Here is a 12,300-nt window from a genome sequence, read left to right as displayed (position 1 = left end):
TGTGTGTGGGGGAGAGAGCGAGTTTTTCCTTGTGAATTACAAAGAACATGAAGAGCTTCAGCTATGCAGCAGAAGGGAAGTTTTGCAGTCAGATGGGAACATTTACTTACCAGGATGTGTGTGTGCGGGTGGCGGGGAAGCTTTTAGATGTTGAAATGCTGCTAAAATTTATAGAGGCTCCCAGCCGCCTCAAGAGAGTCACAGCCGGCTGACAACAGGCAGCTGGCAGGGTCTGCTCCACAGGGTCCTAATACAGGAGGAAGGGGCTATGACTCAGTAGGCATTCCTGAAACTTGGTGAGATGACACAACTGGAATATTCGAATTGAGGGGTGCAGTTTATTTAAAAGGGTAGACTAATAAGGAAGCGGAGGAGGAATAATATATGTAAAGGAGGTATATGCTTGTAGAGGAAGACATGAATCTGAGCATGGAAGTTCAGTTGTGAGTGTCCACGTAAAAATAAAAGGAGTAGGCAGAAGACTTGGATGAGACATTCCTAGAACAAATTACAAACTTCTCAAAAAGATGGGATACAGTGATCATGGGAGATTTCAATTTCCCAGATATCTGTTGGAAGTCCAACTCAGCTAAAAATGAAATCTCAGATGAATTCTTGACTTATTTTGCTGACAACTTCTTTTTCCAGAAAGTGGAGAGGGAAACAAGAGGATCTGCTATTCTGGACTTGATTTCCACTGTCAGAAATACTTAAGGAGAATGGAGTTTCTTAAAAGGGAAATATTGAAGGCACAATCACAAACTATTCTTATGAGAAGGAAAAATGGAAGGAGCCTAAAGAAGCCAAGGTGGCTCCATAAACAGCTTTTGAAAGCTTTGAGAAATAAGACTCATTTAGGAAATGGAAGGAGGGCCTTATAATTAAGGGTTGAATACCAACAAATAACCAGTGCTTTGTAAGGAGAGTGTTAGAAAAGTTAAAGCTCAATATGAGCTTAGGTTGCGAGAGACACGAAAAACAACAACAAAAAAGGTTCTTTTTTTCAAGGCAAGAAGAAGAGCGAAGACATGGTAGGCCCATTGTGGGGACAGGAAAGTGAAATTGCAATGGGTGGGCAGAACTGCTCAATTTCTATTTTTCTTCAGTCTTCTATTGTGAGGGAAAAGATGCTCAACATGGCAAAAGCAGAGTGTGTGATGAAGGAAAGGAGTTGCAGCCTAGGATCAGCATAGGAGTAGTACATAAACACCTAGTTTCTTTAAATGAAACAAAATCCTTGAGACCAAATGAACTGTATCCAAGGGTACCAATTAAAGAACTTGTGGGCATAATTTCTAAGCCTCTGGCCATTATTTTTGAGAAATCTTAGAGAACAGATGAGGTGCCAGAAGATTGGAGGTGGGCAAATGTCCTCATCTTCAAGAAAGGGAAAAAGGAGGATCCGGGTAACTATCAACCTGTCAGCTTGAAGTCTATTCCTGGAAAAGTTTTAGAATAAATAAATAGTCAGTCCTTGAGCATTTAAGAAAGGATGGCTGTGATTACTAAGAGCCAGCATGAGTTTCTCAGTATGTATTCTCTATGTAGGGAGTTTATTTTGCAGCTTTTTATTTTGATCATATTGTCTTGTATCTAACTCTTGAACGTCACCTGTCTGAATCTTATCCTAGGATAATGGTATAATGTGTTATAGATTTTTGTCTGGGGGAAGGGGGATTTAAAGGTTTAAGATTTTGTGACTATTTGACTGTACTTGTATATTGTTTTTAAAAGTTTAATTAAAAAGAAAGTCATGTCAGACTAACCAATTCCACACTAGCCTTTGTCATGGTCTCGTTCTTGGCTCTTGAGTTTGTTCAGGGCACAGAGCAAGCAGGGAACATGCAACCCCACTCCAGAGATGTCAATGTAAGATCCAGGGGAAAAAGCCACTGTGAGGAGCCCTGCACAGAAGGGAGGAAAGTACTGAATGCGGGATTGCACTCTCTCTCCTCCCCTCCCTCCCCCCCATTGGTAAAATATGGTTTGGATCCTATTACTGTTAGGTAGATTTATAACTGGTTGACAAATTGCACCCAAAGAGGCTCTTGGAGAGGAGTAACAAGTGGAGTGACTCAAGGATCTGTCCTGGGACCTTGTTTTGTTAAACGATTTGAATGAAGAAATAGAGGGAATGCTTATTAAATTTGTAGATGATACTAAATTGCGAAGGGTAGCAAATGCAGAGTAAGGAGTGTCAAACCCATTTGACCAGGGGTGTCAAATTCATTTGTTATGAGGGCCAGATGTGAAATAAATGAGACCTTGTTGGGCCGGGCCATGTGTGTCATAAAATGTAATGCTAGGTAGTGGATATGTACACTTTATAAAGAACACAGACAAACACAATTAAATATTGTTTTTTTAAAAGAAACTTTAAAACATGCTTAAAAGATTAGCTGTCTTGCAGTATTAACAGTTTCTGATAACTGACACCTCGTGCTCTGAATTATTGCATCAAAATCTGGAGACAATGTGTGCTGTAGCAATCTTGAGTAGGCTGTTTAGGTCTTGTTCAGATGTGTATCTGTAAGTTGCAAATCTGCTTTCTCATGGTCAGTGCTTTGAGCCTAAGACACAAAGGAAAACATGAAATGGCTGGGCATTGTGAGTTTTTGTACATAAGTTGCTACATGTGCTGGTCAGCCAATGGAGGTTTTGCTCTGTAGCTCCTGTGCAACTGAGCAAGCCTGTTAAAGCAAACTGCCATGCAGAAGGAAGCAAGAGAGAGAGAAGGAAGCAGATGACAGTGAGTTGCTTATGGGCCTCATAGGAGCCATCTGGGGACCTGATCTGGCCCTTGGGCCACACGTTTGACACTTCTGATCTTGACAGACTGGAAAACTGGACTAAAACAAATAAAATGAATTTTAACAGGGATAAATATAAAGTTCTGCATTTAGGTAGGGAAAATCCAGTGCATTATTATAGGATGGGGGAGACTTGTCTTGGCAGTAGTATGTGCGAAAAGGATCTAGGGGTCTTTCTGGACCATACACTGAACATGAGTCAGCAGTGTGATGCAATAGCTAAGAAGGCAAATGCAATTTTGGGCTATATCAACAGAAGTATAGTGTCCAGATCACATGATGCAATGGTATCGCTTTACTCTGCTCTGGTAAGACCTCACCTAGAGTATTGTTTTCAGTTTAGGGCACCACAATTTAAGAAAGGTATAGACAAGCTGAAATATGTACAGAGGGGAGGGCAACAAAGGTGGTGAGGTATGTAGCGACCAACCCTATGAGAAAAGATTGAAGGAGCTGGATATGTTTAGCCTGGAGAGGAGACGAGAGGTGATATGATCACCATCTTCAACTACTTGAGGGTCTTTCATATAGAAGATAGTATGGAGTTGTTTTTTGTTGTTCCAGAAGGTTGGACCAGAAATTAAATATAGAGTTTTTGGATAAACATTAGGAAGAACTTTTTGGCAGTTAGAGCAGTTCCTCAGTGGAACAGGCTTCCTCGGGAGGTGGTATGCTCTCTTTCTTCGGAGGTTTTCAAACAGAGGCTAGATGACCATCTGACAGCAATGCTGATTTTGTGAACTTTGGCAGATCATGAGAAGGAAGAGGCTTGCATCAGTGCTTAGTTTTCGTGGTCCTTTCTTACATGGCCAGGGAAATAATGTTTGCCACTTTCAGGTCAGGCAGCATTTTTCTCCAGGCCAGCTTGGCCAGGAATCCTGAAGGTGGTGGTTGCTGTTTTGGCCATCTTCCGGGCATAGAGCAGGAGTAACTTGGAGGTATGGGAGGAGGTATTTGTGTGTTTCCTCCATTGTGCAGCAGGTTGTACTAGATGACCCTGGAGGTCCCTTCCAACTCTATGATTCTGTGAACTTCAGTATTTTATACTAAGGCACTTTGTCCAGGCATTAAATCCATTTCTGGGTCCTTATTAGCTTCGTGATTAATACAAATTCTCTGTTCAGTTCTGCTCTACATGCTTGTTCATACAGCTTGTTAATACAGTCTTTATCTTATGTATGTGTGGTTGTATATTTGAATGCCCCCCCCAGGAAGGAATAGTAAACAACAAGATTATTTCTCTTAGAGAGCAATCCAGTGATTTTATGTGAATAGTATATAACAATCAAAAGAAGGTACTTGGTCACAGTCATGTAAAAATTTTGAGGAGATAAAATGTTACATGGAATACATGTGGGTATAAACCCTAATCTGCTTTTAAATTCTTTTAAGGTCATGATGGTATCAATTCCAGAATACTATGAAGGCAAGAATGTCCTTCTCACAGGAGCTACTGGTTTCATGGGAAAGGTTCTTCTTGAAAAGCTGTTAAGGTCTTGTCCAAAAGTAAAAGCAGTTTATGTGTTGGTGAGACACAAAGCAGGAAAAATGTCCCAAGAAAGAGTGGAAGAAATGATCAGCTGCAAGGTATGATTTCATAAATGATCATATTCTGTATGATAAACAAGTTTTACAAACATTTTTCTGAATCAGCTTCTTCTCAAACAAGCACTTGTAATGGTGCTGGTTAAAAGTAGCAGCTAAATTAATCTGATCAGAGGTAAGTGTGAGATCATATGATTCCTGTAATTAGAGTGCTTGTTTCTGGCCAATAGTTGCTTTGCTTTCTGATTATAAATATCTGACATTCTCCAGATACTGTGAATTGTTTCTCAGCTGCTTACCTGATGGTATTTGGCTCTAAATGTTCATGTGTGTTCCCCAACGCCTTACAGTGAAGCAAACAATACTTCTATTTGATTGCTTTCAGAAAAGTCATATTCTTTTATTTCACAGCTGATTTATGTGATTATGTTGATGTGAAGTACTTTCTTGTATGAATTTGCATGGACTGTGCTGCCACCTATGTAAAGTATCTATGCATGCTAAGCACACAACATAATATCAGATTTCTAGCTCACTTTGGATAGATTACAGCACAGTTTTACTGAGACACTAATACACAGGCATTTTGCCTCTGCAATGTTATACACCAGTATGGTGTTTAAATTGGGCTTAAGCCTGTTCGAAGAAAACTTGAAGCAATAATGAAATGGAATGAAACTGGCGATGACCACTAGGATAGGATTAGCTTTGCAAAACAAAACTGATTTACATCTCATTTTAAGTAGTCATCTTGCTTTAATGCCCTTCCTTAAATTGGTCCTTATGCCAGAACAGCCCACTCCCACTTAGGGAGTGCCTGTATCTGACTGCCTCCTGAGTCATAGCCTGCCACTTGATAATCACTGGGTGGAATGATTTACATAGGTGTAGAATATGTTTGAATAATCTCCTATGTAAAATACTCATTGCAAACAAAAGGGTGGTATAACAGGGAGAGAGATATTAGCTGAGCCTTTTGGCCATTGTAGTAAGGGAGCAATAGAATACAATACAATTTAAAAATGTGATTCTGTAACTGCATCTGTTGTACAGTAGAACAGCAGCAGCTCCCTTTCCCCTTCCCATTCTACCTGCTGCACTGTTATCGCCCCCCACCATCTCCCACATGCAGCCATTACACATGTCAGCAGGCCAGTGAAGGTGTGTGGTCTGCACAAATGCAGATAATGCTCTTTAGGGGGCATTTCACCCTATTCATGCAGTGTTTAATTTTTCAGGTGTTTCTTCATACCTGGGCACCCCCAAATTCATAGCAATATCTGTTTTCTCTGTATGGCCCCGACCTGCAGATTTTAAGTATCAACAGATGGAGCCATATAGAGAATTAGAATGGTTGCTGACACCTGCAGGATACTATAAGCGTTGTTTCTGTGGAAGAGGTATCATTGTATTATCTCTGAAATTTCTGGTTTTGCCCTGCTCCTTGTTCTATGAACCTGATTGCGCTAAGATAACTACATATACTGTGAATAGTGGTGATATTGTATGACACATATAATAGTACACATTGATATCAGATAATGAGTTCTGAAATAAAGTTAATGTCTGTCCAATTCTTTTCTTGAGACATGTAACACCTTTTATTATACCTGGGAAACTGGGAGGAGTCTATATCCCTATGTATGGTATTTGTTTATGATCGGGTTTTTTGTAGCAGGAACTTCTTTGCATATTAGGCCACATCCTCTTACATAACCAATCCTCCAAGAGCTTACAGGACTGTTAGGTCAGGGCCTACTGTAAGCTTTTGGAGGATTGGTTACGTCAGGGGTGTGTGGCCTAATATGCATAGGAGTTCCTACTACAAAAAAGCCCTGTTTATGATGAAAGGTAAAAGTCTTTCAAGGTATGTAGGAAGTATAAGAATCACTAAGTACATAGCGTAGAGGAATGTTGATCAGCCCTTTTGGGCATTTTATGCCATTTATGACTATGTAGTCTTAACTGCATACCCAATTTGTCTGGGTATGTCTTGCAGTTTGTTTGCCACAGACTACAAAGCTTCCCATCCATTGATTAGTGTTTGCTGATGTTGAGTAATGAGATTTGCTTTCCAGGTATCTGGTGCTTGATGGGTTATTCCGGCCCGTTAACAAAATAATTTTTCTTAGATAGGATGACTCAAGGGAGCCTTTCAATTTAATATTCTATTCTTTATTTCAAATTAATGCTTCCTGCACTTTGCATCTTTAAAGACTGAACAGGAAAGCCACAAGTATTGAGATCACTTCTGAACTCAATCTTAAGAGTTCATAGCCAGATTATATAGTCTGTATCAAAACAAACTAATTCTTTTCTATTTATGCTTTGGACAACAATTTGGTAAGCTTTGTAGCTGCTTTGGTTTTTAAAATATTGGGGAAGCGGCAGAAGAGGTATCAAAATCCTGCATCATTAATTCATAGTTTTCTGTTAAACGAATGCCTATGCAGACTCCCAGTCTGCATATGTTTTGCAGGATTGGGCGCAATAATCCTAGGCACTGGGTTATCACATTACTTAGAAATTTCATTGTGATACCTTGTATTTTCAAAATGCCATTGTAGCATCTCTGAGAAATCCTTGGAAGCTCAAAACCCATAATCATTTTGAGAAGGAATATGTTCTATTGTGTGACATAAAGAAATGTTCAGTGATAGAAAATGAATTCATTTTTTTAGCCAGTTGTTTGTGTACTGGCCCCAATACTCAGTTACATGATGCTTTTTAATTTTTATTTTAGCTATCAAGTCAAGCTGACTTCTGGTGACCCCTAGTGAGGCTTGAAAACAAAGGATGTTCAAAGGTGGCTTGCAATTGGCTGCATCTGTGTTACAGCCCTGGTATTCCTTGGAGAACATAAAAACATAATAAAAACCATGTTGGATTAGACCAATGGTCCATCCAGTCCAACACTCTGGCTATAAAAACAAGGTGCCATCAGGTCCATCCAGTCCAACACTCTGGCCAGGACACTAGAAGCCCTCCCACTGTTGCCCCCCAAGCACCAGAAATACAGAGCATCACTGCCCCAGACAGAGTTCCATCAAATAGCTGTGGCTAATAGCCACTGATGGACCACTGCTCTATATGTTTATCCAATCCCCTCTTGAAGTTGGCTATGCTTGTAGCTGCCATCACCTCCATTGGCAGTGAAATCAATGTGTTAATCACCCTTTGGGTGAAGAAGTATTTCCTTTTATCCGTTCTAATCCACATGCTCAGCAATTTCATTGAGTGCCCACGAGTTCTTATATTGTGAGAAAGGGAGAAAAGTACTTATTTTTCTACCTTCTCTGTCCTTGCGTAATCTTGTAAACCTCTATCATGTCACCCCTCAGTCATCATTTCTCCAAGCTAAAGAACCCCAAGAGCTTTAACTTTTCTTCAAAGGGGAAGTCTCCAACCCTTTAATCATTCTAGTTGTTGTTTTTTGCACTTTTGCAATGCCTATAATATGGGCCAGTTTGTGAGGCCACTCACTATTCTTTGAAACTACTGAATTTGCTTCCTAGAATCATAGAGTTGGAAGGGACCTCTAGAGTCATCTAGTCCAACCCCCTGCACAATGCAGGAAACTCACATTCCCCTAAATTCACAGGATCTTCATTGCTGTCAGACGGCCGTCTAGCCTATGTTTAAAAACCTCCAAGGAAGGAGAGCCCACCACCTCCCAAGGAAGCCTGTTCCACTGAGGAATCGCTCTAATGGTCAGGAAGTTCTTCCTAATGTTGAGTCAGAAACTCTTTTGATTTAATTTCAACCCATTGGTTCTGGTCCTACCTTCCGGGGCCACAGAAAACAATTCCACACCTTCCTCTATATGACAGCCCTTCAAGTACTTGAAGATGGTGATCATATCACCTCTCAGCCACCTCCTCCTGTTTCTCTCTCTGCTTCTACTCCTTATGGCTTATACTGGGGGTGGCCAATGGTAGCTCTCCTGATGTTTTTTGCGTGCAACTCCCATCAGCCCCAGCCAGCATGGCCAATGGCTGGGGCTGATGGGAGTTGTAGGCAAAAAACATCTGGAGAGCTACCGTTGGCCACCCCGGCTTATACCAAAAATGGGTTGAGAGTAAGATCATATTAAATTCAGGGTTATCTTTTATTTATTTAGCTTTCTCTTTTATTGTGGGGAAGTTGTCTTACATTTGTGTCATCTTTTCCAGTTTTTCCTCTTTTATGGTTTTCATAGTAGAAGTGAAAGTAAGAAATACAGTGTAATGTTTTAGGGAGAAAACAAATCAAGATTATTTTGAAAAAAACCCAACAACCCTGAAACACGTTGTGCCATGGCTTTGAGACTCTTAAATATTTACTCCTGTTTTCTTTTGGCAGCTCTTTGACCGACTGAGAGATGAACAGCCACAGTTTAAAGAAAAAATTATAGCAATTGCTAGTGACCTTACAGAATTAGAAATGGCCCTTAGTGAAGAAGACAAAGAGACTCTCATAGATTGCACTAATATTATATTTCACTGTGCTGCTACTGTAAGATTCAATGAAATTCTAAGGTGAGTGGTTTAAGTTAAACATATCACAACATGAACAACTTCTGTGTTGTAAAGGAAGAGTACATCTTATCCTACATTGACTTTATATTTCTGGATCATGACATGAGCAGATGCACTCATCCAGTGTGCTGTGACTTACCCTTTTTTCCTGCAACTTTAAAATTATTAGCATAATTTTTAAAATTATTTAGTGAAATGGGGTTTGTCAGTTCTGAAATACAAATTAAGTGGTGTGCCTCCAAAAGATTCTTGGATTATTTCATTCTAAAGGAATACTTGGCTTTTTCTTCATAATTGGAGAAGATTTTGTTTTATATCGAAACTAGATTTTGTTTTATTTCTAAATTAGGTCCTGTTTATGGAAGTAAAACTTGGAAGGTGTGGAAAAAGAATTTCCTAGAAAAAACAGATACTTTGGGGAGGAAATTAAAATATATGCAGTGCTTTTTCTATTAAAATGAAACTTTGCTCCTTTTCAATAAAATGTATAATTTAACATGTAAAATTATAGTAACTTTATAGAATTTAAGAATCTTGGTTTTTCATAAACAACATTGCAAGTATAGCCAGTACTTGAGAGAGCACTGCAAACTGCTGCACCTTAAGCTACCTCATCATATGCATCTTAATTTTTGCCCTCTGAGAGGTAGAAAAAAATAAAAGGTGGAATGAGAAAAGACAAAATTAGAAACCAAAATTCATAGCAAATAAAAGAGTATATTTGAATAGAAATTCTAATATAGTCAGAATAAGCAGGGCAGTATATTTTAGTGTCAAGTTAAACTCCATGATTCAAAATACTCAACTCTGGAATTGAACACATTATAGTAGATTAATTGTATACAGTAAATATCCTCAAAAAACATGTCGCTGGCATACATAGGAATGCTATAGTTTATCTTCCATATACTGGTGCTTTTAAGTGAATAAAACCTGGCTTTACATAATTTCATACATGCCAAAAGAGAAAATATTTTATAAGGGTTTTTTCTAGTGTTCCCCCCAAATGCCCATATTTTTATTGGAAAAACTGGGAAAAGTCATTGGGAAAGGCTCTCTCTCTCTCTCTCTCTCTCTCTCTCTCTTCCTTCACATCTGGAATTTAGTTTAGTCAAATTAGGGGGACTTAGGAATCAACTGTTGAGGACGTGTAGAGTGAATAGAATAGAAATAGATTAGTGCTGGGTATATGTTAGCTGGACCATCTTGGCCCGATAACATTGTGTGGGAGGACTATGGCTGGGTCAGGGATTCCGGTCGTATGGCAGCGGGGGAGATATGGTGGTGGACCCAGGTCTTCATGCTTTGGAAAGAGGCCAGAGATATAGAAATGCTTGGACCTCTTCTCAGCTGCGTCCCATCCCAAGGCATGTCAGTTGTGGGGTTAGGACAAATTACTTGGCTCTGACATTGGTGTTGTTCAACACCAGGTCTATCGATAACATGATCTATACTCTACAGCAGGGGTGTCGAACTCATTTGTTACAAGGGCCAGATCTGACATAAATGAGACCTTGTTGGGCCGGGCCATGTGTGTACCTATTTAAGATTAGATAGCATACAAATTTTATAAAGAACACAAACACAAATATATATATATATATATATATATACACACACACACTTAAAACATGCTTAAAACGTTAGCACTCATTGGTCTTAAAGATGCTTTCTTTGCATTTCTCCCATGGGATCCTGGGCAAAGGAAGCTCTGGCTCTTTCCTTCCTTCCCCAGGGGACTGGCGGGGGGGGGGGGCAAGCTTCAGTCAATAGAAGAAAGAGAGGCTTGGCTCAGTAGCACCACTGTGCAATTGAGAGAGCCTGGCAAAGCAAGCTATTCCCCCCCCTTCCTCCCCAAGGAAGGAGCCTCAGCTAATGGAGAAAATAGAGGTTTAAGCAGAAGGAAGCTGTTAAGCAGAAGCAAGCAAGATATAGGGCGAAGGAAGCAGATGACAGCCAGTTGCTCAGGACCCTGATAGGAGCCCTTCAGGGGCCTGATTCAGCCCCCGAACTGTTTGACACCCCTGCTCTACGGGATTACTTTGTAGAGCAACAGATCGATCTGGCATGTGTTACCAGGGCCTGGGTGCATGACAGTGGAATTGTAGCTTTGAGCCAACTTGCTCCACCCGGTTCGCAGTCCTCCACCAATCCCAAACAACCGGGCGGGGGAGAGAGGGGTTGCAATGATCATTCGTGACTCTTTTTATTTCAGGACACTCCCTGCCCCAAACATAACTGGCATTGAATGTGTCAGTCTGGTGCGGGAGGCTGAGGAGAGTTTGACTATCTGGGTGGTGTACCGGGCGCCTAATGCACCCCCAGAGAGCCTGCCTGCCCTGCTGGATGCAATATCAGCCTGGGTGTTGGACTTCCCCAGGTTATTGGTCCTGGGAGATTTCAACAGCTTCAAGAAACTCTGCGGGATCCAATTCCCTCTGGTAGGTCATTAGATGAGCTAGTAGGGGACTGGTATTCCTGGTTCTCTGCAGCCATCGATGGCATTGCCCTCCAGTGCCCTCTTTGTCTCCATACCAAATCAGCTCCATGGTACTCTCTCTCTCTCTCGGCTTGACTTCGCGAACGAAGATTTAAGAAGGGTGCAGTAGTACACCCTGGCGCTGAAGAGGATGAAACGGCAACTTAGACGGCTAGATTGAGTGTGGCGGAGATCTTATGATGAAGAGTCTAGAACTTCTTATAGAGCATTTATGAAGGCCTATGAGAAGGCAGTGAAGTCCGCTAAGAAGGAATTCTATGCAGCCTCCATTGCGTCAGCGAAGTTGTGCCGGGCCCCGTTATTTAGGACAATTTGATCATTGACTGTAGTGCCAACAGGAGCAGGTAAGAACTGGATACTGGCTGTGAGGTTTTGACTCTCTGCCAAAACCTCCTGGCCACAGTTGACACAATATGGAAAATGGAAGCCCATTGTCCATCTTTGGGTCCCATATTGGACCACTTTCCTTCTTACTTGGGAAGATGTGGACAGGATCTTGGCTGCAGTGAAGCCGACCACTTGCCCACTGGACCCATGTTCATCCTGGCTTATTAAGGCAGGCGGCGAGGGTATCCAGGGCTGTTTAGCCAATATTATTAACCTATCCTTGGAAACAAGGACTTTTCCAACTAAATTTAAAGAGACAGTGGTCCGCCTGCTTTTGAAAAAAGCCATCCTTGGACTCGATGGTCCTGGCCAATTACTGCCCAGTCTCAAATTTACCGTTCCTGGGTAAGGTAATTGAGAAAGTGATGGCAGAGCAGTTCCAAGCTTTCCTGGAGGATACTTCTACACTTGATCCCTTCCAGTCCGGATTCCGTCCTGGCCATGGGACAGAGACTGCTCTGGTCGCCCTCACAGATGACCTTAGAAGGCATCTGGATCAAGACGGGTCAGTGCTGCTGTTGTTAGACCTTTCAGCAGCGTT

At 41.1% G+C, this 12,300-nt stretch overlaps 1 protein-coding gene across 8 annotated transcripts in view; it reads left to right on the top strand.

Annotated features, from left to right (window-relative positions):
- FAR1 (fatty acyl-CoA reductase 1) overlaps window positions 1–12,300 on the top strand; it is a 119,348-nt gene that overhangs the window by 47,499 nt on the left and 59,549 nt on the right. For all 8 annotated transcript variants that reach the window (XM_060263142.1, XM_060263145.1, XM_060263139.1 and 5 more), the window contains exons 2-3: window positions 4,203–4,397; window positions 8,697–8,872. In XM_060263142.1, coding sequence (XP_060119125.1) covers window positions 4,206–4,397; window positions 8,697–8,872 — 368 coding nt within the window. In that variant the 5' untranslated portion in view covers window positions 4,203–4,205. The remainder of the gene's footprint in view (window positions 1–4,202; window positions 4,398–8,696; window positions 8,873–12,300) is intronic.

This window comes from Heteronotia binoei, chromosome 21 (assembly GCF_032191835.1).
Source record: "Heteronotia binoei isolate CCM8104 ecotype False Entrance Well chromosome 21, APGP_CSIRO_Hbin_v1, whole genome shotgun sequence".
In the NCBI taxonomy this organism is placed as follows: domain Eukaryota; kingdom Metazoa; phylum Chordata; class Lepidosauria; order Squamata; family Gekkonidae; genus Heteronotia; species Heteronotia binoei.
Note: the sequence above shows the minus strand (reverse complement) of the source record. Positions and strands in the feature narration are given on the sequence as shown.